This window comes from Balaenoptera ricei, chromosome 14 (assembly GCF_028023285.1).
Source record: "Balaenoptera ricei isolate mBalRic1 chromosome 14, mBalRic1.hap2, whole genome shotgun sequence".
NCBI classification, from domain to species: domain Eukaryota; kingdom Metazoa; phylum Chordata; class Mammalia; order Artiodactyla; family Balaenopteridae; genus Balaenoptera; species Balaenoptera ricei.
In genome coordinates, this window is record NC_082652.1 from 36,010,240 (window position 1) to 36,035,854 (window position 25,615).

The window sequence follows — 25,615 nt, forward strand, 5'->3', positions numbered from 1 at the left end:
TAACCAAGTCATAACCTCAAAAAGTTAAAAAACTCAGAAGGTGAAACTTACCTTTCTGGCACTAATATTTAACACTTAATAAGTAGTAGTTTTACTTACAAGGAATCCAATCTTTCTTTTAGTTAATTCTTATTACCGCCATTTTGTATCTTTCTTCAACAAAACAGTTAAATGACTTCCAATTATAAAGAGAGGTTAAATATCATAATATTTTACCAAGGTAACTTTTATGGAGTTTTAAATTTTAAAAAAGGAAAACACACCTATTCAACAGGGAAGAAACAATCTTCTTTATTAACCTCACTGTATAGTCAGAAAGGATTAAAAAACACACATTTCCTGGGCCACAAAACTGTACCAAAAGTATTTCCTTATAAAATAACTTCACAATCCAATAGTCCTGGACTGACACAAAGACATATATTGACATACATTAGCATGAATTAATACACAATTCAAATGTTTTTGCAGCAACTTTCTAGTAGACCCTTATTCCCTTAATGAGGGAGTGTACAACTTCTTTAACCCCTTAAAAATAGTACTAAAAAATTACAAAATAACGTAAACATAGAATTAAGGCTGAGACTATATAATCTAGTATTAATAAAGTCAAACAATACTTATAAAATTGCTGCTGCTGCATATTATATATATATACACATATATATACAGGATAAGTCTTTAGAAATTTAAAATGCTACTGCTGTCACAAGTCCACCCATCACTTTAATGTTTTTCCATATATCTTAACATCTGAATTCCCAGATACCTGTGCTTGTCTACGTTTATTCTGAATTCTTAAAAGTTTCCCTGCATATTTACAATTAAATACCTAACCTCTAGAACTTTCCTTAAACACAACAGACATAACAGGTATGTTAAATAAATTCACACAAAAGTAATAAAAAGGTTTGCTTTCAAGAAATAGTTCTAGCATATTCATGATAAACATACTGAAAAATAGTACATACACTTTTCTTCAGGATTAATAAATGCTATGTGTCAGTTTTGCAGTCACTACCATAGTTGCACATCTCTGACACATCTGCAAGACAATGACAACCAAAGGGCATGATGACTGGAAGAATTCCAGTAAACCCATATTGTTCGGTGAGATTCACAAAACTGAATGGTTGCTTCCAGCGCCATCTGGCTAGACACGGAAATACATGTCTAGATACTTGTTATCATCCCCAGAAGTATTCGTCTGTAAGTCACCCTCTTGATCTTCTGAAACAGAGCTGCAGGAGGCAGGGCATTCTTAGGGAGACCAATGGCCCCCTCTTCTGTCACCTCTCACACATCTGTTTTGGTTATAATCCTGATCAAAATGGAAAAAAAACACAGTAAATTTTAAGTACCAAAGTTTTCCTTTCCTGTAACTCCCTCATCAGACCTGGATGGTTAAGTATCCAGTGGAACTATGTTCTACTAATTATAATAATTCTTGGTATAACAGACAATTAAATCCTTGTATATAACCACTTCTTTCACATGTATGCAACAAACAAACAAAAGCTTAACATAAAAACAGTAGTTAACATATACAGAGGAAGGGATAAGTAATTTGTAGCACAGTTCTCTGGAATGGTATATCCCAGACCCAAATTCTGCAGATTTTTGCCTATTTTCCCCTTTCCTAAAATGAAATGACCATTTAAAAAATTAACAAGAATTACAATGCTCATTAGAGAAAAGTCACAAAACAAAGACAAGCAAAAGGAAAAACACTTAAAAATACCCACAATTCCATTCACGTAGAGATGAACAGAATGAACATTTTAGTATATATTTATGCAGATATTTTCTTATTCAGATATACTTTATTTTTTAATAATAGTTCCCTGAACTGCCATCTCCAAATAGAAGACACCCAATTTTGATAAAGAGCTATTTTGTAATCTTTATTAGTAGAAAATCAATTAGAAAACTGAAGCCTCTACTGAAGAAAATGAGTCTATTGCATAGTATATATTGCTAAGTATATTTTGTTGATTCTAAAATCCACATTTTTCCACATTTAACATCTCTGAAATCTACCTTATAATGTCATGAGTTAATTTGCAGTGTTTTCTTTTAATGTTTCATGAAAAATCGTGTTTCTAATAATTACTGACATCCTACAGTTGATGAAATATGGTATATAATCCCTATAAAAGCTAACAATAAATATATAAATAGGTAATAGCCACATACTAATATAAATAATAACATATAAACACACACACATTATGTTACTATTTCCTACTACTGAATTTGTTTCCAATTGTATGGATGAAATATATCACTGTTTCAATACTGTTAAAGATACTTTAATTTCAAGTGCTCTAACATTTTTGATATGGTGTGATTTATGGAGAACAGGCAGAGACTGGGGCAGAGGCTGGGGATGAGGAAATTATTAATTAAACAGTGACTTAAATTTTAAACTGAAATTTAAAGGATTTTAAATTTCCTAAAGGTAAGCAGGATGCAAAAGGGAAGCCATAGGCTAGAATACACCAAATTTGCAACCTAAATCTTCTCACCTGTCACCACAAAGCTAGACGTTTGTTTTCTGTGTGCCAAAAGCTGTACTGACAATATGGTTTCTCTCTCTCTATGAAAACATTTACACTCCTCCTCCTTTTCTTGATATTCTACAGTTTTGCTATGAATTATCTTGGTATATCTTTTGTCGGTCATTGTGCTGGGCGTTCAATGGACCCTTTCATCCCTGGGAATTCTCTTCCACATGATTTTTCTTCTCCATTTTCTTCTTTCTAGGATTCCTGATAGTCTCAGTTGGTTCTCTACATCTCCTCTCCTTTCTCTTCACATATTTTCCCTATTTTTCTGGGAACTTTCCTTTACTTTAGTCCTTTGAATGTTTTTCCCCCTCCTCGCCTGGCTTCCCCCACCCTTAGTCCTTTGAATTTTTAAATTTCAGCAACAGTATTTGTAATCTGTAATCTTGTCCTGGCTGTTTTTTTCTCCTAATACCCTCTTAGTTTCATGAATATAACTCCTTCTGCAATCTAATCAGAAATTACGTACAGTTTTTTGTTTTTTTTTTTGTTTTTTTTTTTTTGTTTTTTTTTTAAATTTTATTTATTTATTTATGGCTGTGTTGGGTCTTCGTTTCTGTGTGAGGGCTTTCTCTAGTTGCAGCAAGTGGGGGCCACTCTTCATCGCGGTGCGCGGGCCTCTCACTGTCGCGGCCTCTCTTGTTGAGGAGCACAGGCTCCAGAAGCGCAGGCTCAGTAATTGTGGCTCAAGGGGCCCAGCTGCTCTGCAGCATGTGGGATCTTCCCAGACCAGGGCTCGAACTCGTGTCCCCTGCATTAGCAGGCAGATTCTCAACCACTGCGCCACCAGGGAAGCCCTACGTACAGTTTTTAAAAGAGTTCGGTTGAATCATCTTCCAGGGTTGGTTTTGCTATTTATCTTGGATCTCCCTTCACATGTTGTTGACTCCCCTCATACGTGTGATGTCTCTTGGTTGTACGATTACATTTAAGAAAGAGGACTGTGCTGCTGGCCTGGATTTCTTCTGCTCTTATAAAAATAGAACTGTTTTCCCATTAAGGCTCCTCTCTGAGTGGGAATTTTAAGGGACAGTGGGAGCAGGGGCGTGGACAAACAGGCTTTGCTTTAAGGGTGCGGCTGGAGAGCCAACCAGTAGGTTGCGAGTCCCTAGATGCTGGCAATGGACAAGCCTCTAGGGTGCCACCAAGTACACCAGAAGCCAATATACCAACATTTAACTAACTAATTACCATCATTATCTAACTTCCTGGTGGGAGCTTTAATTCCTGGAACAAGGGAACAAAGCTCTCAAAGTTTGGGGTTGAAAATCTGGCATGTTCTAGGCTAGGTTTCCTCTCCTTTTCCATTCTGCTCCCATCCTTCCTGTTTTGGGCTGGACTTCTCTGACTGAGTCCAGGGTTCCACCAGGCACTGTGTCCCACTGTCTCTCGACTATTCCCAGTACCTTCTCCTTTAGTATATTCCAGCCTTGTTTCTATCCTGTAATTCCCAGAAAACCTCAATCAAATGTGAAGGCAGAAGGAAGACCGTTTCAGACATGCAAGGGCTCCAGTTTCTTTCTACACACTTTTCATAATGAAGTTATGAGAGAAAGAAAGACAAGGAATCCAAGAAACAACGGATTCAACCCAAGAGAGCAGCCAAGGAGGACCCAGAAGGCCTACATGGTTACTAGTTACTAAAGCAGGTGGAAGAATACATGATCAAGTTACATAGTGAAGGAAAAAAGAAAGAAAATTAGAAACTCCACGCAGGTTAACAACATCCAAGAAACAGTCTAAGTAAGAACCGGATTAAAATTTAACATGATTTTAAGAACTGATACAGTACAGAAGATTTATTTGACTTTCATGCTTGGAACACTGACTGGCGGCCTAAGTAAGGGTCATGATGTTAGAACCTTACAGAGAGGGAAATGTAATCCTAGCACACACTTTGCCTACACTAAATATTTACATAGCTATAATAATATATGTTGTTTATCACCTTCTACCTTTGAAAAAAGCATGGAGGACTGGGTTGATGGTTACAGGAGAGAATATAACTAAATAATCACGAGAAAGGGTAAGCTCTAAAATAATTCAGAACAATTTAGTCCAAAAGTCATGAGGTGGGCCAGGCAAGACAGACCTCCACACCAAGGTGTTGGGTGGGCTGTGTTGTCTGAAAGCTGATAAAACAAGACCGACATAATGTATACAAAAAACGGAGGCAACAACAGAATAACCAGAACAGTTAAAACAAAGGTTGCCTCTGGGAAACGGGATGGGGTAAGGATACACAGGAGCAAGATTTCATCATCATGAGCTCTTTCAATACCTGTGCTGTCCAGTCTGGTAGCCACTAGCCTTGTGTGGCTCCAGAGCACTTGCAATGTAGCTAGTCCTAACAGAGGTTTGCTGTCTTTTGAAGTTTGAAGACTTTGTATGAAAAAAAGAATTTAAAATATCTCATTAATAATTTACTATTTGCAGTATGTTGCAATGATAATATTTTGTACACTGTGTTCAATAAAATATACTATTAAAATTAATCTCGCTGTTTCTTTTAAAATGGCTCCTAGAAAATTTTAAATTACATGTGTGGTTCACATTTTACAGTACAACACTAAATCTATACACCAATTCATTTATATACATGTATTACTTTAACGAAAATGATACTATTACTAACAACTTAAATATAAACTAAAACTAAAAAAGAAACTTTAGCCCATACCACCTCTGAATTGCTACAAAATCTTAATTAACAAGATCCAAATTAATGACATCATTTGTAGTTCTGTAGAACTGTAAGGTCCTAGGCTAATTCAGTGCTGAAGCTGCAGGGCAGCCTCAAGAATATGTACTTTAATACTGCTTGATGGGAATTTCCTCACTTGGTCTTTTAAAAAACTGGAAAAATGTTTCCCATCTTCCATAAAAATTATGGCAAACCTACAGAAAAGCAGAAGAAATAATATAATAACATTTTGCCCACTCTTATTTTGATATGCTGTCACTTTTTTTTTCATCCTGTAGTGTTTTAGAGTATACCCCAGACATCATGTTATTCAACTGGTAAATACCTCAGTATACATTTCTAACTGTGTATTTATCTTACTATAAACTCTGTGATGCTGTTATACAAAAAATTCACAATTTCTTAATATATCTAATATCCAGGTGATTTAAAAATTTCTCCAATTTTTTCAAAATTGCATTTTAAAGATTCAAAATCCATATCCAAACAAGGTCTACAATTTGCATTTGATTGTTATACCTTTCAGTTACTTTTATTCTATAACAAACAGTTCATCCTTCTCCCTATGCTTCTTTTATGTCATTAATTTATTAACAAAACCAGTCATTTGTCCTGTACAATGTTACATTCTTGACATTCTAGATTTGGCTAATTGCTTCCTGGTGGCATCATTTAACTTGTTCCTAAATTTCCCTTATTTCCTGTACACTTGGAGTTAAATTGAAGGCCCTTCTCAAATTCGTGAGAGATTTAAGCTTTAATACCTTAAGGTATCTATTGTATGCAATGAATTAACCTCCTTCTTGCGCATCTAGAATGTTAGATGAACTATCCTGGGGAAAAGTCACCCAGTTTTCTGCAGTGCTTATTTCCTGCACAGAACCCCAGCTGAGAAAGGCTGACTGGAAGCTTCATTAGATTCAGGTTATTTCTCTACTGAATCACATAATAGCAAATATCCTGCTTTTTAATCAGTGGGTTCAGGAATGTCCGTCTGATCTTTCCATTATTATCATTACTATTATTTTTTTTCAGGCAAGGCTTTATTGGGGCCCCTCCTACAGCAGGGGGGCCATTATTATTAAGTTTCCCCCTCAACTTTTTACCTAATCATTTGGGTATCCATTGATTATTATTCCCTAAATCTATTATTTTATTAGGAGTGGCCAAAATGTGAAGTTTTAATTTTATCATGCTTCTTATACTTTATTCTTATATAAAGAACTTTATAAAGAAGAACTTCTATATAAAACTTTCTCCAATTATTTGGTTACTCTGAAAGTTCATATAAGAATGAACATGTCTTTTCTATATGAATATATCAATGAGTTGGTGTCACTATCTCACAATTTTTTTGCAAGATATTATTTTGGGGAGGGGCATACTATGGCTTCTGTCTACCTCTCCAACCACCTCTTGGGACTTTCTCCCTCTTACCCACTATATTTTAGACTCACAAGCATCTTTTCAGTTCCTCAAATATGCCAGGCTTGTTATTTTCTCAGAGCTTTCATACCTATTCTCCCTCTGACTGAAACCAATCCCTACATGGCTGGCTTCTCATCCTTCAGTTCTCTGTTAAAATGCATCTTTCCCAACAACCAACATCATCTTCCCATTATTCTACATCACTTCATCCTTTGTTCTTTTTTTTAAAAAATTTATTTATTTTTGGCTGTGTTGGGGTCTTTGTTGCTGTGCGCGGGCTTTCTCTAATTGCGATGAGCAGGGGCTACTCTTTGTTGCGGTGTGCGGGCTTCTCATTGAGGCTGCTTCTCTTGTTGCGGAGCACAGGCTCTAGGCATGCGGGCTTCAGTAGTTGTGGCACGCGGGCTCAGTAGTTGTGGCACACGGGCCTAGTTGCTCCGCTGCATGTGGGATCTTCCCGGACCAGGGCTCGAACCCGTGTCCCCTGCACTGGCAGGCGGATTCTTAACCACTGTGCCACCAGGGAAGTCCTATCCTTTGTTCTTTTGTAAAACTTAACATTATTCTATATTTTTACATATAGAAAAAGGTTTATTTTTTGAATTGTCCTTCTGCACAGGACTGCAGACCTCCCATGGGGGCAAAAACCATGTCACTTTTATTCACCCAGCAACATATAGCACAAAATAATCAAATAGTTACTGAATAAATGTAGAATATGTAGAGGGACAGGGCATAGAATACCAATTCTAAATACCACGGTCTCAAAGGAACTCCTCAAAGGTCAATACGAGAAACTTATTCAGGCAGAGTCTATATTTGAACCTTTTGAAATAATGTATAATAAATCCCAGTACTATGGTATGTTTCTGTGGGATGGCCTTACTAGCATCTATTCTGAAACAGACAATTTTCTTCACTGAGTTAGGATGCAGATGGCTTTGTTGGCTTCTTGGTGAGCTATATAAATGGTACCTGATTTTCCAAAACACATATCATAAGAAACTTTCATATGAGTAATGTACAAATGATTCTGCATATTCTATATTCTATACTTAGGTTGCTGATCCTATGAAGCAGAATGCAGTGTATTAGAAAGTTTCCAAATAATTTGCAAAACTCATTTAGAAAACTGGAGCATCCTAGGAGAAAATAATGATTACATCTTATCTTCATTATCCATCATCACTCAGTTCAGTTAAAAAGAAACAAAATAATTCTGGTTCAAGGTGGGTAAAATACCCTCATGCTATATTTAAAGTATAAAGAGCCAAAACCTTGACAAACTAAGCAATCGTAACTTTCGGGTCATAGTAGACTCACCTATTTTGTCTTGTAGCTTCTCTTCTCATTCTCTTAGGAGGAATTGGACAGTCTGTCATTGGATGACGCAGTGAGTCATTACACTTACGTGTGGGAGTCATACCTGTAAAGACAGAAAATGTAGAAAATTAACCTTTAAAAGATTGGAATTATTATAAGCAATAAAAGTGAATGTCTTAATTTATAGAAGAGTAATTAATAAATAATACTGAGAATGCTTCTTACTACTCTTGTTGACCGAACAGCTTACAAACATTTGACAGTTCACTTGGAGGTCAAGAGTGTCTGTAATTTAAGTTCTGGATCATTCACATTCTTTCTTCTTGTAGCTGAACTATCTCTAATCATGAACACTATCTTCATGCAGAGAAAGATGTTAACAGAAAGTACAATACCTAGTTTTTGCTCTATCAGTTTGAGATTCTTTTCTTGTTCATCAAGTTCCTGTTTTTTCTTCTTCATATCCGGAGTGTGAAGGTATTCCAACTGCCCGTTAAGGTCCTTGTTCACACTGCCCAACCTGCACACAGCAGTGCGGTACTGCTGAAGAAGATCTGCAAAGAAACCAAAGACATTCGATTAAATCATATCAAAGCAGTGTTTTAGGAAAGAAGAATCAGCAACACTGAGTGTTGTTATAGTAACATGTGGGAACTACTTTTAACGTTCGATGTAAACAAATAAAATAAAAAAGCACAGTTAAGACCCCAGCACAAGACTGGTGCTGTTAAATATTAATTTTCTTCAGCTGCTTGACTTTAATAAATTTCTGTGTCAGGAAAGAGTTTTCTATATAAAAGCACTCTGAATTAAATCACTCTCTCAGTCAGTGTTTACATCCTGTTTGATACTCAGTATTCAATCTAACTCCACACAAATTTGTGAGAAGGGGAAGAATGCACTAAATATAGCATTATTAGCAAATCCCTGCTTCCCAGTACTGATGAACCTAGTGGCAGGGCAGGAATAATCATGCAGACGTAGAGAACGTACTTGAGGGCACGGGGGGGAAGGGGAAGCTGGGATGAAGTGAGAGAGTAGCTGACATATATACACTACCAAATGTAAAATGGATGGCTAGTAGGAAGCTGCTACATAGCACAAGGAGGTAAACTTGGTGTGCTGTGACTATCTAGAGGGATGGGATAGGGAGGGTGGGAGGGAGGCTCAAGAGGGAGGGGATATGGGGATATATGTATACATATAGCTGATTCACTTTGTTGTACAGCAGAAACTAACATTGTAACAACACTGTAAAGCATTTATATTCCAATAAAGATGTGAAAGAAAAAAAAAAGAAAATCACTGCTTCCAACAGACATGATCATTACCTTAAACACAGCTTTCAAAAACACTCTTGGATACTTAATTTTCAGAAAGCTTAACTTCCATTACTTTGTTTAAAAATGTATTACATTGGTCAAGTTTGAGACTATTTATTGCCTGTTTGTATGATTTATTAGACACCAAGAATTAAATACATTGACTATACTTTAGTCCAGGGGTCAGCAAACTATGTAGTCCATGGGCCAAGAATGGTTTATACAGTTTTAAATGATTACATTCTAAATGGTTATATAAATATGTTCATAACACCCTCAATTTTGCCTCCTGGCTCACAGAGCCTAAAATATTTACTATCTGACCCTTTGAGACTCTAGTCACACAAAGATGATCAATATTCATGGGAATGGGCATACAAATACCCAAATGTTTAATAAATATATACAGTGGGTTTACATATAAAACTGTGGAAGAAATTATTTGAGTCAGGGTACACAAGATATGAGATATTCTATACTTAAGGGTCAATAACAGTATTTTTAGAAAACTATCAAGCATTCTGGGAATGAGTGAACAAACACACACCTGTGAACACTTATGAGAATATTCATATATTTAAATATGAATTCCATATGTGTAACTGAGTGATGACAAGGTCCTTATGTTTCTTAATTCTTTATGATTTATTGGGAACTCAAAGGTAACTAAAAATGTCTGTTTTCTGGTTTGATAGTATTTCTAATTTCATGTTAAAGTTATGTTTTCTATATGCATAAAATTATATTTATTTTGTATGTGAATGAGTTACAAAATTATGTTCAGATCCATATGTCAGGGATGCTGCCTAATTCAGAAGACGACACATAAAAATTTCAAGTCGCTAACGGTTGAAATCCTACTTCTTAACATAATAAGTTAGTTATGAGGTTCTCTTACCTTTTAAATACTCAAGAAATAGTATGTTCAAAAGCTTTAACAGAATATTAAGTCAACTTGTTATTTATAAACTGAAAGATGGATTGTTAAACACTTCCCATGAAATGGAGCACTAATATTAAGTTCATATTTTATGCGTAAGGTGGACAGAAGCAACTTAATTTAATATGCCTTAGCAATTCCCAATTTTTTGTACATGAAATGTAATTTCTATTTACCATAGTGTCTATAAAAAGTCTTTTCTAAGTCATTTAATAAAATTTTGCCAAAGAGAAAAACTAAAAATTCATATTTAATTCTGTTTATAAATGATTTTAGAGCTCTAACATTATATCTTGTCTGAAAATTTTAATTATCTAGGAAAAAAACTAATGATGCTTTACTGTGAAAACAGCAAAATACTTTAAAATAAAAAATTAGGGACTTCCCTGGTGGTCCAGTGGGTAAGAATCCGCACTCCCAATACAGGGGGCTGGGGTGCAATCCCTGGTCAGGGAACTAGATCCCACATGCATGCCGCAACTACGAGTTTGCATGCCGCAACAAGGACCCTGCGTGCCGCAACTAAAACACGGCGCAGCCTAAATAAATACATAAATATTTTTTTAAAAAAAGTGTAGCTTAAAATTAAAAATAAAATTAAATTAAATTAAAAATTAGTTCATGTAAAGGGACAAAAGCTCAAATTACAGTGTGTTTATTTCTCTATGCTACGTATTAAGAAAGATTATTTCAGTGTATCCAGGGGTAGACTCTTCGGCAACAAACCAGAGCAGAAGTTCTAGTAAATTTTGTCACCTAATTTTTAGGTGACACATTGTTCACTGAGGCAGATCTGGAAAAATATATAGAAAAGGATAATGGAGAAGTAAATTATCTCAATTATGTAATTCAGGAAAAAAACATTTTTCTTTCTACTCTTTTGTGTCACTGTGCAAATGAACACATACACTGTCCTGAACTTGGCAAAGTTATCTAACTTTTTTTTTTTTAAACATCTTTACTGGAGTATAATTGCCTTACATATCTAACATTTTTGAGGCTCAAATTCCTCATCTATAAAATGAGGAGAACAGCAGTAAATGAAATAATTCAAGTGACAAGCTTAACAATGTATGTGGGACATAATAAGCCCTCAAATAGTAACTTATTATTCTCTTGAAAATTGCTTATTCATATGTTATCCACCTATTTTTCTATTAGTCTTTGTCTTTTTTCTTGATTTTTAAAGGTTGCTTTTAATAATAAGACTATAACACCTTTGTCTACCATATATACAATTTTCCCCAGTTTGTCATTTGCCCTTCCATATTCTTCAAGGTGCTTTAAAATTTTTATGTAAACTTTAAAAAAATTAACTATAAAATATTTTCTCACATGTGCCAGTACTTGTCTGTCAAAAAGCCCTTCTCTCCAAGGTGGGTGTTTCTATTTTAGATAGGCTGATCAGGGAAGTCCCTGAAGGTGTGACATTAAAGTATAGAACTGGAAAGAAAAGAATCAAGCCATGAACATATCTGGGGCAAAACCATTGTAGATAAGGGAACATTAAAATAAAGTGTTCCTTTCAAGATTAAACTTTCTTATTTCTATTCAACTGTGCTAAGAACTTCCTGAACACAGGTGAAGAATGGTGGTACTATAAGTTTTCTTTGCCTGTGCCATTTTGGGAAATAAGTTTGTTATTAGTTTCATAAGATGCCCTGAGTGATCTCCATATTTATCTATATTCTGCAACAAATTATATTTGAAATTCACTTATGAAAAACCTATAGGATGGAGTTAACTTTTTGAACACTTCTTCAGGCAATGGTCTGTGTAAGTTTTCTTCTTTATTTAAGTCAATTTTGTTCATTTGCAATTTTCTAGAATTTAGTCCACTTTATTTGGACATGCTAAATGTATTTATAATATTATGAAAACCTAAGAAATCTCTGTATCTGAATGCATCCTTTGAGCCATTACTCCTATTGTATTTATTTTTGCCCAAAGACCATCTTTACGAATTATATATTCAATACAAGGGTTTTCTTTTTTTGCAATCCATTTGGTTGTACTTGTTTCTTGAGATGTATTTTTTCCCTCCTCTCATTTGAGTTGAATTATTAATTTGTTTTTCTCATTTAATAATAAAAGCGTTAAGCCTGTAGGTTTACATTTGATCTCAGCTGTCTTCATGCCTCCTATGTATAATGTGTAATATTCTCATTCTTTTTAATATTTAAACTTTTTTTGACAAAATAGTTGTTTCTAAATATCCACTATTTGAGCTTACTTTGGGAGGAAAGGAATAAGTTATTTTTTAGTTCTGTTACTATCCTAAGTAAATTTTGCTTTTTGTAATTTGTAGTCTCATTGTAGCTGAGTAGCAGTTTGATCAACTGAATTTATGGCCATTTTTGGTGACATATTACCTTCTTACCTAAGAAGGTACTGGTATTACAACTTATTAGGTAGAAAATTCCTTGTTTTTTGACTAACGACCTGTCATGGATTAATGGTTTCTCGTAACAATATTTCTGTCTCTGTATAATCATCAGTTTTAAGAAATTTGATTATGTAATTTATTGAATCAAGTTAATTAACTTTTGGACCTCTAGTATGGAATATATCTGTTATCAAAATGAATCTATCTTTGTCCTTTTAGTGCCATTGCCTTGAATTTAACTTTGACACTAATACTGTTACTTGTGATTTCGTCTATTCAATGTTTACATTTCATCTTTGTTAATTCTTTAATTTTACACTGTATTGGTGTAGAAGGGAGTTTCTTATAAAAGATATAAAGCAGTGTCATGGAGAGAATAGGCTTCAGGTACACCTGGCTCTGGGTTTGAGTTCTGTTCTATGGCTTACTGACCATGTGGCTTCTCATGTCATTTAAATTTCCACACTTCTCTCTTTACTCACTTTATTTAACTCTACTTCCTGGCACATGTTAAGCACTCAATAAATGGCAGCTATTTTTAATATATCCTGGTACTAGATTTTTAAAATCTGAATGTCTTTAAATGAAAGAACTTCATGTATTCACATGTTATTCAAGGTCTTATTTCTAATCATCTTATTTTACAACATGTAAATACTCGTTTTTTCTTCTGTTTTATGCTCTAAATTTATTTGCTCTTATTTCATTATCTCATATCAAATACTATAATGCAAAACACAGTCTAAGCAAAATTAGAAGGCACTCTGCTTTTAATTGTGCTAGTAAGCAGGCAATTTTTGTGGTGGTAGTCTAGTTCAAAATTGCTTTTTCTCTGCAAACAATCCCATGATACACAAGGAAGAGTTTCCTCAAAGCTCTGTTCTATCTGATCCTTACTATGGCTGGCTGATTCCAGAGGAAACTTCTCTCTCCTAGGGGTTGTGGGCTCTGAGTCATGTTAAGAGATGCCCTTCTAGGTGAAGATGCAAGGAGGTCAGGCTGCTCAATGTCCCAGAGCCATCCTTGTTTTTGTCTTGGCTGTTTCCAATCTCCTTTGAACGTGTAATTTCCTCCACTTTCTTTCCAATACATTCCCGTTACACTTAAAAGTGGTCAGGCCTGGTTGCTATCGCTTAAAATCAAAAGTACTTTATACATATCCAGTAATCTTAAATTGTCTCATTGGATTTTTCAAACCGTTTGTCTAATATTTGAGTGCTTATTGTGGAATCATTAGTCTGTATGTGGAGTGTATCTTTGAAGATATTTACCAAGAAGAAAAAGTAACTGTTATATTTTTTAAGTCCTTGCATTATCTGTTAACTTTACATGTTTGACAAACCAATAGGGCACAGAAATCTTTAATTATAATCTTTTCATCCCAAAGATCTACAGATAAGGCCTTACTGTTACACTGACAGTCAGATGCCCAGGTAAACTGGAAATTCTGTCAAAAATACCTCTGCATTTTTAAAGTTCCACAGGTAATTCCTTTTAGTTTGGGATCCACTGCCATAAACTGTAGTGCTGGAGTGATAAGAGTTGAGGGTTTTTATGCTGATTCACTGCCTCTGACTAAATTGTTTTCTCTTATTTCTTATCAGTTTGTTTAGATGTTCACTTATTTTCTATAGAGAAGATTTTTTTCATGCATTCACTGCCATCATTAACAGAAGTATGAAACTCTGTATTGTTTATAATTTAAACTTTCTGTATATTATGATGTTTTGACATCTTAAAAAGCCTTTCTGGCTGGCGAGAGATTGCCTCGCCTGGGACGAGCCAATTCTTAGAGACAGCTAAGGGTCTAGCATGCCTCTGATACACAAACTAACCAATCCAGAGCCAAGCTTCCTCTATCTGGCCCCTGCACCCCAAGGAGTAACATTCCTCTGCCTTAATCATCTCAGAGCCAGGTACCAGGCAACTAGCTAGAAACCATGCCTAGAGCCCAAAGACCACTCAAATTATTCAAGCTAGTCAACCCTAAGCTGTTGACCTTGTCACCCCTTTGCTGCAGAGACCCCAGTAAAGGCTGTGGCTGAAGCACTCTCCTTGCTCCTGTCTTCTGCCTGCTGACCACCCTGGTGTTCTTCCATGTGGCCCCTGTGTGGCAGGCTGTGCCTCCTGTCCCTAGGACCTGTGAGTATAATAAACTTTGTTTTCCTGAGCCTCTCTTATGTCTCCTCTTGCAGCTGCACCTGACTATTTCATAAAAGAAAATATGCGATATCCTACCATCTTTCTCAATTACTATTTTAAACATTGCTGGGGGATGAAGTAATAACGCCAAACTGGATACTACCCAAATTCCTCAACAGCAGAATAATAAAGAAATAAACTGTGGTATATGTGCACAGTGGGATACTATCCTGCAATTAAAATGAACTACAACTACATACACAGTGTTGAACAAAGCCAGACACACAAAAAAGCGTGGATTGCATAATTCCATCTACATAAAGTACAAAAATGGGAAAAACTAATCTATGCTCTTTTAAGTCAAGAAAGTTGTTATACTTTGGAGAGGGGGTCGGGCTGTGACTCGAAGAGTCCTGAGAAGCCTTTTGTGGGGCTGATAATGTTCTATTTCTTAATACAGAAGCAGTGTTCATTTTGTGAAAAACTTGTATATTTATGAAATGTGCACTTTTCTCTATGTATATTACACTTAAAAAAATTAACAACAAAATGTGGTGTATACATACAATAGAATATTATTCAGTCTGAAAAAGAAATTCTGCCACATACTACAACACTGAAGCACCTGGAGGACATTATGCTAAGTGACGTAAGCCAGTCACAGAAGGGCTAAGACTCTGATTCCACATACATGAGGCGCCTACAGGAGTCAATTCACAGAGACAGAAACCTGGGCAGTTGCCAGGGGTGGGAAAAGATTTCTGAAGATTGGCGGCAGAAGGGTGTGAATGTACTTAACACTAGTGAACTGTACATGTAAAAATAATTAAGATGATAAACTTTGTTATATGTATTTTATTACAATTTAGTATATATTTTTAAAGTTAACAACAAACTACTTTTTGCTGGAAAAGTAGATATCTAAGCATATTAGAACTATATAAGATTAAGAGCAAACAGGCTCTTAGATGATGGCCTGCAGGGGACCCTCCTGTAAAGTATAAGCACTTCAGAGCACAGATGTACAGACAATTATACCGGCCAACTATAAATAAGGGGACACAGCCTGCAGAAGGGAAAATGGGGGAGGGAGGTCACATGTCACACACACTAAAAAAGATATATCTAGATAGTTACCAACTTTGATACAAAAAGAAGTATTATGATTTGATGACATACTGGTTTCCTCAACAAGGAAATCTTTTATTTCAAGATAAGAATGAAAATATGAAGGAAAACCTACTTCTTATATATGTATTTTAAAACTATTTGGTGTAAGAAAGCTGGAAGTACTGGACAAAAACATCTTATTCATATCTGTTACTGGTTACGTTTTGATGTTAGAGTCTCGATAAACAAGGTCCAAATAAAGGGTTAAAGTCAAATGAGAAATTATTAAGTACTTATTTAACCTACCTATTTGTTCCCCTAAGATCAGGCACTGTTTTGGTACTGGAGCTCCAAAGACCATTCCCCGAAGTTTATCCATTGGAGGAGCTTTATTCTGAAGGCCCCCAAACTTTCCATTACTTCGAATGCGATCTCCATCTCTGGTCAGCAGTGTAGGACAGTGTGTAATTTTAACAACCTATTGTAAGTAAATGGATATTAATTAGCGAGTCTATAAAACTTTTTTCCACTGCTCTAAGAAAAGAGAAATCACTTAAGGGTTCTGAGATAAGAAATGACATGATCATGATAGTATTTTCACAAAATTAATTACCTAGTGATGTGTAAGATGACTGGGGGAAAAAACCAGAGGCAGGGAGATGAATTAGACTACCTCTCAAGTGTTAGCCTAAACTAGAATAGTGACAACACAAATGGAAAAAAGTGAAATTGATGACCTGATGGATGGCTTGATTGATAAGAGGAAGGAAGAGAGAGGGACAAGCCAGAGACCTGTGTGCTTCTGAAACCCAAGATAGTACCCAGCCTGTATCACTAGCTCAGTTTCCTTCTGTTAGACAGAAGTTTTCCAGATGACCAAAGGCTAGCAAAAAGGATATTATATTAGACTGAAGAGAATACAAACTCAAAAGCAAAGGGACAAATCTTCAGAGGACAATACTACGAGTTCAGTTGTAGGAGGAAAAAGAGCTGGTGAGTTGAGAATTGGGGGAACTAGAATTATATAGTAAAACCTAAGTCATGGAAAGGGAAGTAGAAAGTGTTAGTCAAGAACTAAATTCTTCAGAGAAGTCAGAGAATAAAAGAAAAACACTAGATTTAGTATTTTATGATCTTCAAGAATATTCTTTCAAATAAAGGTCTAGGATATACAAAAATAAAACGTTCAACTTCACTGGTAACCAGTAGTGGAACTGAAATAACTTGAAGTGGAATTCAAATGAGATATTTTCACTACTAAAAAATGTTAAAATACACACACACACACATACATACACACACCACACAATGTTGGAGAAAGGGTCTTCTTGTACTAATCTGCTCTGGGACAGCCCTTCTCAAAGCAAATGTGACAAGTGTTTAAAAGCTTAACAGTTAGGGACTTCCCTGGTGGCACGGTGCTTAAGAATCCACCTGCCAATGCAGGGGACACAGGTTCGAGCCCTGGTCCGGGAAGATCCCACATGCCTCGGAGCAACTAAGTCCGTGCGCCACAACTACTGAGCCTGCACTGTAGAGCCCGAGAGCCACAACTACTGAAGCCTGCGCGCCTAGAGCCTGTGCTCCCCAGCAAAGAGAAGCCACGTCAATGAGAAGTCCGTGCACCGCAACAAAGAGTAGCCCCCGTTCGCCACAACTAAAGAAAGCTCACGCACAGCAATGAAGACCCAACGCAGCCAAAAATAAATAAAATAAATATATTTTTTAAAAAAAAGCTTAACATTTTGCATGACCCAGCAATTCCACTTCTAAGAATATTCTGAAAAAAAATCATCACAGATGTGAACAATGTGCACTGAAACATTGTTTTAATAATGAAAAATATGAAACTTGCACGTTTCAATAAGTTACATAAATAAATTATGGCACATCCACATAATGAAACAGAATGCATACATTAAAAAAATGAATAAAGAAGAATAATTTAATAACATGTAAAAACACCTAATCCAATCTAATACTGTGGATTAAGTAGTTTCTGAATTATAAAAGATTAAATAAAATACAATTTTTAAAAACGAAAAGCAACAGGACATGTAATAGAAAATCATGACTAGTATTTATTCTTTTAATATAATTCCAAGGTAATTTACAGATATTTTCCCATCAAACTGGCTACTTTCTATAAAATTTAAATGCAACAGAATGTCTATTTCAAGAAAATCTGTGGTGAATTCTTTGGTGAAACGAATCTTAGTAAAACAAACTATCACACCTTACTTTCTTAGTTTTGCTTTGGATTTGTATGTTTCCTAAAAGTGAACATTAAAAATACAGACTGAATTAATGGACTATTATCATATTATTATTATTATTAAATTATAGTAAAATTATTCTTATTAAATTATCAAATTTCAGGCAATGTTTTTACAGATTTAGTACCATCTTAAATAACAAACACACTCAAATTTCTTGTCTATTTTCTTGTTAACACACTCACTGACAGTATGAGTTACAGGCCTCTGGTAGAAGGGACAGTTTTTCAATTCTCAAATGGCATGGAAGAAAGGAGAAATGACAAGTTGCTATTTAATGGGTACAGAGTTTCAGTTTTACAAAAAGAAGAGAGTTCTGCAGGTTGGTTGTACAACAATGTGAATGTAATTAACACTACTGAATGGTACACTTAAAAATGGTTTAGATGGTACATTTTGTTATACGTATTTTCCTATAATTTACCATTAAAAGAAACTTCAGTCCTCAATAGGCACTGTATTAGGACAAAAAAGATCATGACAGCTTTTACAAATTCAGTGAGTGAACAACAGTGCTACAGTTCTGGGCAGTACTTATTCACAACTGCTGTAAGGATTAGCAAGGGATGGAATCAACAAGGAGTTGAAGTAGTATAAACGGCATGAAGAATTTAGGAAGAGAAAACGATAACAAAGACTACTGAAACCTAACAATATCACCAAGAGATGTCATAAAAGCCTTTTCTTAGGAGAGCTTTAAAACAATATTTAATTGGTGGAGTGACCTCATTAAAAACTTCGGAAGCAAAAAATCAGTATGTGCTATTCCAGGTGTCCCCAACCCCCGGGCAGCACAGCAGAAGGTGAGCAGCAGGCAAGTGAGCAAAGCTTCCTCTGCCGCTCCCCATCACTCGCATTACCGCCTGAACCATCCCCTCCCACCCCACTCCATCCTTGGAAAAACTGTCTTCCACAAAACCGGTCCCTGATGCCAAAAAGGTTGGGGACTGCTGTGCTATACCAATTACGAGGAACAAATGCTGTCCCCGCTTTTGTCACATATGCTGTTACTTAAAAAAAAATTTTTTTTGATGTGGACCATTTTTAAAGTCTTTATTGAATTTGCTACAGTATTGCTTCTGTTTTTGGTGGGTTTTTTTTGGCCATGAGGCATGTGGGATCTTAGCTCTCCAAGCAGGGACTGAACCCACACCCCTGCATTGGAAGGTGAAATCTCTTTTTTTTTTGGCTACATCAGGCAGGTCTTAGTTGCGGCACGTGGGCTTCTCTCTAGCTGTGGTGCGCGGGTTTCTCTCTGGTTGTGGCGTGCAGGTTTTCTCTCTCTAGTTGTGGCACACAAGCTCCAGAGCGTGTGGGTTCTGTAGTTTGCGGCACGCAGGCTCTCTAGTTGAGGCATGCGGGCTCAGTAGTTGTGGCGCATGGTCTTAGCTGCCCCGCAGCATGTGGGATCTTAGTTCCCCGACCAGGGATTGAACAAGCGTCCTCTGCATTGGAAGGCACATTCTTTACCACTGGACCAGGCAGTCCCTGAAAGGTGAAATCTTAACCACTGGACTGCCAGGGAAGTCCCTCTTACTTCTTTTTTGAAGCTATGGATTGGTGTCTTTCATCAGTTCTTAAAAGTTTTCAGCCATTAGTTCTTCAGATATTACCTGTGATCCTTTTATCCTCCTCCTCTTGGCACTCTGATTAGATTTTTAAAAAATGTTTTCTCATTCTATCCTTAGTGACTACTCAGCCTCTTTCTCTTACATTCCTTCTCTCTGGGCTGCAGTCTGGATAATTTTTCTGACCTATCTTCCAATTCACTAAATTCTCTATTAAGCTGTTAAGTCTGCCCAGTATTTAATTTTTATTATATTTTTTATTTTTAGATGCTCTATTTGACTTTTTCAAGTCTACTTGCTCTTATCTTCTTTTCAACACTTTTATTTCTTAAAATATATTATAAAATATATTAATACATATTTCAATGAATATTTAATATTTCTTAAATATTAATATTTATATATTTAAAATATACTTTAAAATATTTGCTCTTATGTTCAATATGTTTTCTTTTCCACTTAGTGCTGAAGTTCAAGAAGGGTAATTTTCTTACAGTCTCTAGAAGCACTTAGGAGTTGAGATGGAGGGGGCAAGTTAATTTCTTTTGTTCAGTCTTATACTAAGGGGTTTAAGCCCTTTGGGGGGGGTTCCAGTTTATTGGGAAAGAGGTCTTTGATCAGATTCCCTACTTTGGTATGTCTTACCCTCTGAGCCTTTCAAAGGAGTGCAAATTGATGCTCAAGTTCCATTAGTTTGACAAATGTTCTTAAAGCAAAATCTGGCTTCACTGTTATGTTTATCTCTGGGTTCCCACCCTCACTTAGAATTCTTACTTTCTTGCCAGTTCATACAGTAAGATATATATCTTAATGATATATATAGCCAGAACTAGCTTTTTGAAATGGCCTTTTAGTTTACCTCTGCTAGAATTTCCTTTGGCTACCCTAGTTGTCTAGTCCATCTCTGCATAACCCTCAGTGCCTAGTGCTGTGCCTAGTGATATACTGGAGCCAGCATTTACTGGGTCATGAGAACTGGGTCTCCTGAACGCCTCATTCAATGACCACACGTAGGCAGCTGGAAGTCAGCTATGATATGAGTATTCACACTATGGGGGCTGGCAAAAGCTACAGATCAGGGTCCCAGCACCCCACTCTCCAGAGCCAGCTGTTCAACATTTAATAGCACCCCACTGTGTCTCACACACACTAAGTGTCCAAATAACGGACTGAACTAACTAGAATCTTCCAGTTATTACCCAACTTGTTAATTCTATGCTCACTAGTAAGCTTCTCATCTTCTCCTAATAGATTCCATGTTGTCATACCACTTAATGGGTATGCTTTCTAGCCTATAATTCAGGACATACAAGCATGCTAATCACCACCTGAATACAGCAGCGCCTCCACCCACAACTGTTTTCTGGTATAGTACAGTAGAGCCATTGTTAGGCTCATAAGGAACCATTCGTGAAGATGCCACATACTTTTACACAATTAGTTGTTTAATTTTCAATAATCTCACTAATTTAGCTCTCCTAAATTCAAGACACTTTTTATTTCTTCTTAACTGGGCCCAAAGAAAAACTGTTCTGACTAGTTCTATTTCTGCCATGAATTAGGACTATGACTTGATAGAGAACCATTATTTGTTTTGAACTTAAGGTTTCTCATCTAGAAAGTGAGAGCATATGATTTTTAAGGTATCCATGACTTTAGAATACACTATTTATTGGTACTGGATCATATTTTAAACTGACCTCTGTTTTCTCTTAAGTAACTGCATCCTTACTTTCAGCTATAATAATTTGCAAGCCTATAGTGTTTACATACATGTTTATCACCTACTATTTCCAAGTCCCTAACACCATATTTATTAAATTTAATACTTCTTCTGTATCAAAGAATTCAAAGACCTCTGGATTTCAGATCCAAAGAGAGCATTCCTCTACTGAAATTTTACTCTATTTCTTATTTTATTATTTTATTCAATCTTTACAACAGCCCTCTGAAAGGTGTTTCTTCACAGTAGATTGCCTTTCTTTTCTCATTAAGTAAAACTTAGAAGTAATATCGAAGGGATAATCTTTCTTAATATATACAACAGTATACAATATATTCTCCCATCTTATTTAAATTACATAAGCTTATTTTTAAAAGGGCATCATCTTATACTTTATCATTTGGCAACTTTTCAACAAAACAATATATTTTGTACGTCTTCCTTGTTAGGACATATCAATCTGCTTTATGTCTTTTTAATAGCTACATACTACTCTACTGTATAAATTACTGTAGTAGAGTTGTGCAATCCCAACTGATGGACTTCACACTGCTTCCAAAGTGTCTTAAAAATTCTTAAATATTCTTTTTTTTTAAACATCTTTATTGGAATATAACTGCTTTACATCTAATGAATATTCTTGTACATATCTTTATATACTTGTGGGAGCATATCTGTAAGATAAATTAATTTAATACGTTGTGATGGTACAAAGATGGCGGCAACTTCTTTGCCCCTCCCATGGAGAGGAAAGAGTCTATTTCAAACTCCCCACTCCCCGATGTGGGTCTGGGCTGGCCAGATTCTGAACCGAATGTACTTCCTGACGCTGGGACTTAAGAGACCTGCAACTTCTGCCATCACTGATCTAACTTCCCTTCTTAGGTCCCAAATGCCATTTGAAAAAGCCCCAGCAGCCACAAGGAGAGGTTTGCATAGAGAGATCTAAGTCTGCCAGCCTACCAAGTGCCTATCCAGTAGCCAGTATCAACTAGCCAGTACAGGTGGGAGATAAACTAAGTAGGAACTAATTCATTTTCAAAAATAATTTCAAGGAAATATTTCCAACCCAGAACTTGCTGGGTTGGACTGTTTTTCCTCCCCAGCCTGTTCAGCTAACAAAATGTTCTTGAAAAAGAAATGGAAAGCCTCAGGGCTAAGATTAAATCCAGGGTACAGCCAGTAAAATGTGGCCTCAAAGTCAAATATCAAGTGAAGGATGTCCCTATGTTAAGACCTCAGAAAGATTTAAGGCACTGCTTTCCAGATCCTCTTAGCTAGAAAAAGGTTTCTAAAAGCCTTAATGGCATTATCTCACACACCCGTGAGTGGAGGTGAGAACAATGACCCCAGCAGACAGCACCAGCTGAGCCTCTGGCCAACTCCAGCTGAATCCCGGATGGCTACCAGCATCAACTGCCAGCTATGTGAGTGAGGCATTTTGGAGCTTTCACCATCTCAGTGCAACTAGCTAACACTACTGGGAGAAACCCACAGAGAAATGAGAAATAATATGTTGTTACTGTTTAAAGCCACTAACTTCTGAAGTGTTTGTTATGTAGCAATAGATAACGGAAACATTTATATTGCCAAACTGCTCTCCAAAAGTATTATGGGTTGAATTGTGTCCCTCAAAATTCCTATGTTGATGTCCTAACCCCCAGTTCCTCAAAAATGTGACCTTATTTGAAGACTGAGTTTCTACAGAGGTAATCAAGTTAAAATGAGGTCATAACAGTGGGCTCTAAGCCAATGAGTAGTTTCCTTATACAAAACGGAAATTTGGACACAGATATGCATAGATGTGAACAGACACAGGGAGAAGATGACCAACTACAAACCAAGGAGAAAGGCATGGAACAGACCCTCCCTTCATAAGCCCTGGAAAGAACTGACCCTTCTCACACCTTGAATTTCGGTTTTAAGCCTGCAGAACTGTGAGACAATACATTTCTACTGTTTAAGCTACCCAGTCTGTGGTGCGTTGTTACAGCAGCCCTAACAACTAATAAACAAGGGCTACATCAAATTACATTTCCAACAACATTATCTGAGTGTACTCTTTTTCAATACCACCATCAATAACAGATATTGATTTTGAGTCTTAGGACAATTTCATAAACATCTCATTTTAATTTGCATCTTGGCAAATTCATTCCTATATTTTGCCCAATTTTATGCTGCTTATCAATCTGTAGGATTTAAACTGGTTCTGACAAGGTTACTTAGTCATTTGCACATGTATCCTAAAATAAAATTATTTCTATGCAGAGATATATATTAAATTTTTAAAGTACACATCAAAATTGGAGCTACAAATTAAAAAATAATTCAAATACATACCTCTTTTCTATAATGATTGGCAGCATCCAAATTATCCAAAATAATGGTGTCTCCTAACAGCATACCAAATACTAAAACATTCAATTAACAAGTTATTAAAATTATGACATATTTTTTGGTCATATTAAAATATTAACACAAACTTCTGGTGGTGAGCATGCTGTTGTGTACTCAGAATTTGAAATATAATGACTGTGCACATGAAACTTTTATTTTTAAAAAACTGAGATATTTTTAAAAATCTTAACATATATTACAAAGTTTTATTAGAAATAATGCTAATAACATAAGAATTTTATTCAATATTTTCCTCTAACAGGAAAAATGAGAGAAGTAAATATTAATAAAACTATCACTTATAAATTAAATAAGAACATAATTTTTCCATAGTCAGTAATTTATGTATCTGGATCACAAATGTAACATCTGTATAAAAAAAGTCATCATAATTTCCTTTACCTGTTTCACAATGTTCTACGTTATCTGGAAATGTTAACAAATCTCGGGCAAAGACGGGATCTCCAATGGGTTTAAAATACGATTTTCCATTTCGGTAATGAGGCAGAGGTCTGAATTTTAAAAAATTTTAAACAAAACATGTAACTTTTAATAAAAAAATGTATACTATGAAAAACATATGAATATACTGATTATTTTTGTGATCATTTAATCAACTCCCTATGCACAGGTAATACTCCTAAATTATTAACCGTTATGCCTTTAGAAATGAAAATGATATTTACCATTTAAAATATCTTAGTTTTATCTGTACTGCTATCGTCATATTAGTTTGTAAAATCAATATAAACTAACTTTTGTTTAGTTTGACAAAGAAAGGAGAGAAGCAGCCTCTCAAGCTGGCCCTAAACGAGGATGCCAATGATATGACTGTCTCATGTGGAGAGTGGCCCTAGAATAGACGGCGGGAAGCGGCAAGGCCCAAGACTGAGCATACGAGAGGGAAACAGCCCAGTACACTGGCCGCCTGTCCTCTGACACACTGTACAGAATGAGCAACTGAAGTCCAGGGATAACAATGAGATTCAAGAGATGGAGACTGACTGGGGTGTCAGGGCTTTCCCCTTCCACATATGGTAGCTTTTCCCAAATCTTGTAGGTAGGAGTAGAGGTTGGGGTGGCTTTAAGAGCTAGTTAACTCAATCCCAATAACAGGCACAATACCAGAAAGAGAGAATAACTAGCTTTGAGAGCAAGCATTAGCCTTAAATACCAGATTCATACTTTCCCTAAATCAAGAATTCTTAACGTGGTCCTCAGGTATTATGAAATAAAAGAGAGGACCTCCTGGAAGTAAAATTACTTTTACAAAAATTATTACCCTTATAAACACAGTCATTATGATTTGACAGGATTTCCCATGTTGTTTAAAATGGGTGCTGACTGGTAGCAGAGTAGGAGATTTTAGAAGCAGATAGATTTGAGTTCAAATTCCAGCTGTTTCCTAAATCTATTTTTAGATTACAAAGTGAAATAAAATGTTAGTTTAATGACACAGTAAGCTCTTAATATTAGTTTCCATTCTCCTTCAAGTCCCCATACCTACCCAACTGTACACCTTGCAAAGCTTTGTTTAGGAATCTAAGAAAATTATTGGTCAATACTCTGTTGCACATTTTAATTTTTTTGTTTTGTTACCACCATTTCGTTTTAGTCTTTTAAGGTAGATTTTTAAAAATAGCCAAAAATTAGAGAACACATAAAATATTTTAAATTTTAGATTAAAAATGCTTAATTGGTTTGCATGGTTATTTCCTAAAAACAT

General features: G+C 35.8%; 1 protein-coding gene across 2 annotated transcripts in view; it reads right to left on the minus strand.

The window, feature by feature from the left end:
* Positions 1–280: 280 nt before the first annotated feature.
* The window catches only part of SMCHD1 (structural maintenance of chromosomes flexible hinge domain containing 1), a 135,254-nt gene continuing 109,919 nt past the window's right edge, over positions 281–25,615 (minus strand). For both annotated transcript variants that reach the window (XM_059894371.1, XM_059894372.1), the window contains 6 exons: positions 24,292–24,401; positions 23,833–23,903; positions 16,229–16,400; positions 8,418–8,576; positions 8,023–8,125; positions 281–1,321 (listed from right to left, as the gene is read on the minus strand). In XM_059894371.1, coding sequence (XP_059750354.1) covers positions 1,297–1,321; positions 8,023–8,125; positions 8,418–8,576; positions 16,229–16,400; positions 23,833–23,903; positions 24,292–24,401 — 640 coding nt within the window. In that variant the 3' untranslated portion in view covers positions 281–1,296. The remainder of the gene's footprint in view (positions 1,322–8,022; positions 8,126–8,417; positions 8,577–16,228; positions 16,401–23,832; positions 23,904–24,291; positions 24,402–25,615) is intronic.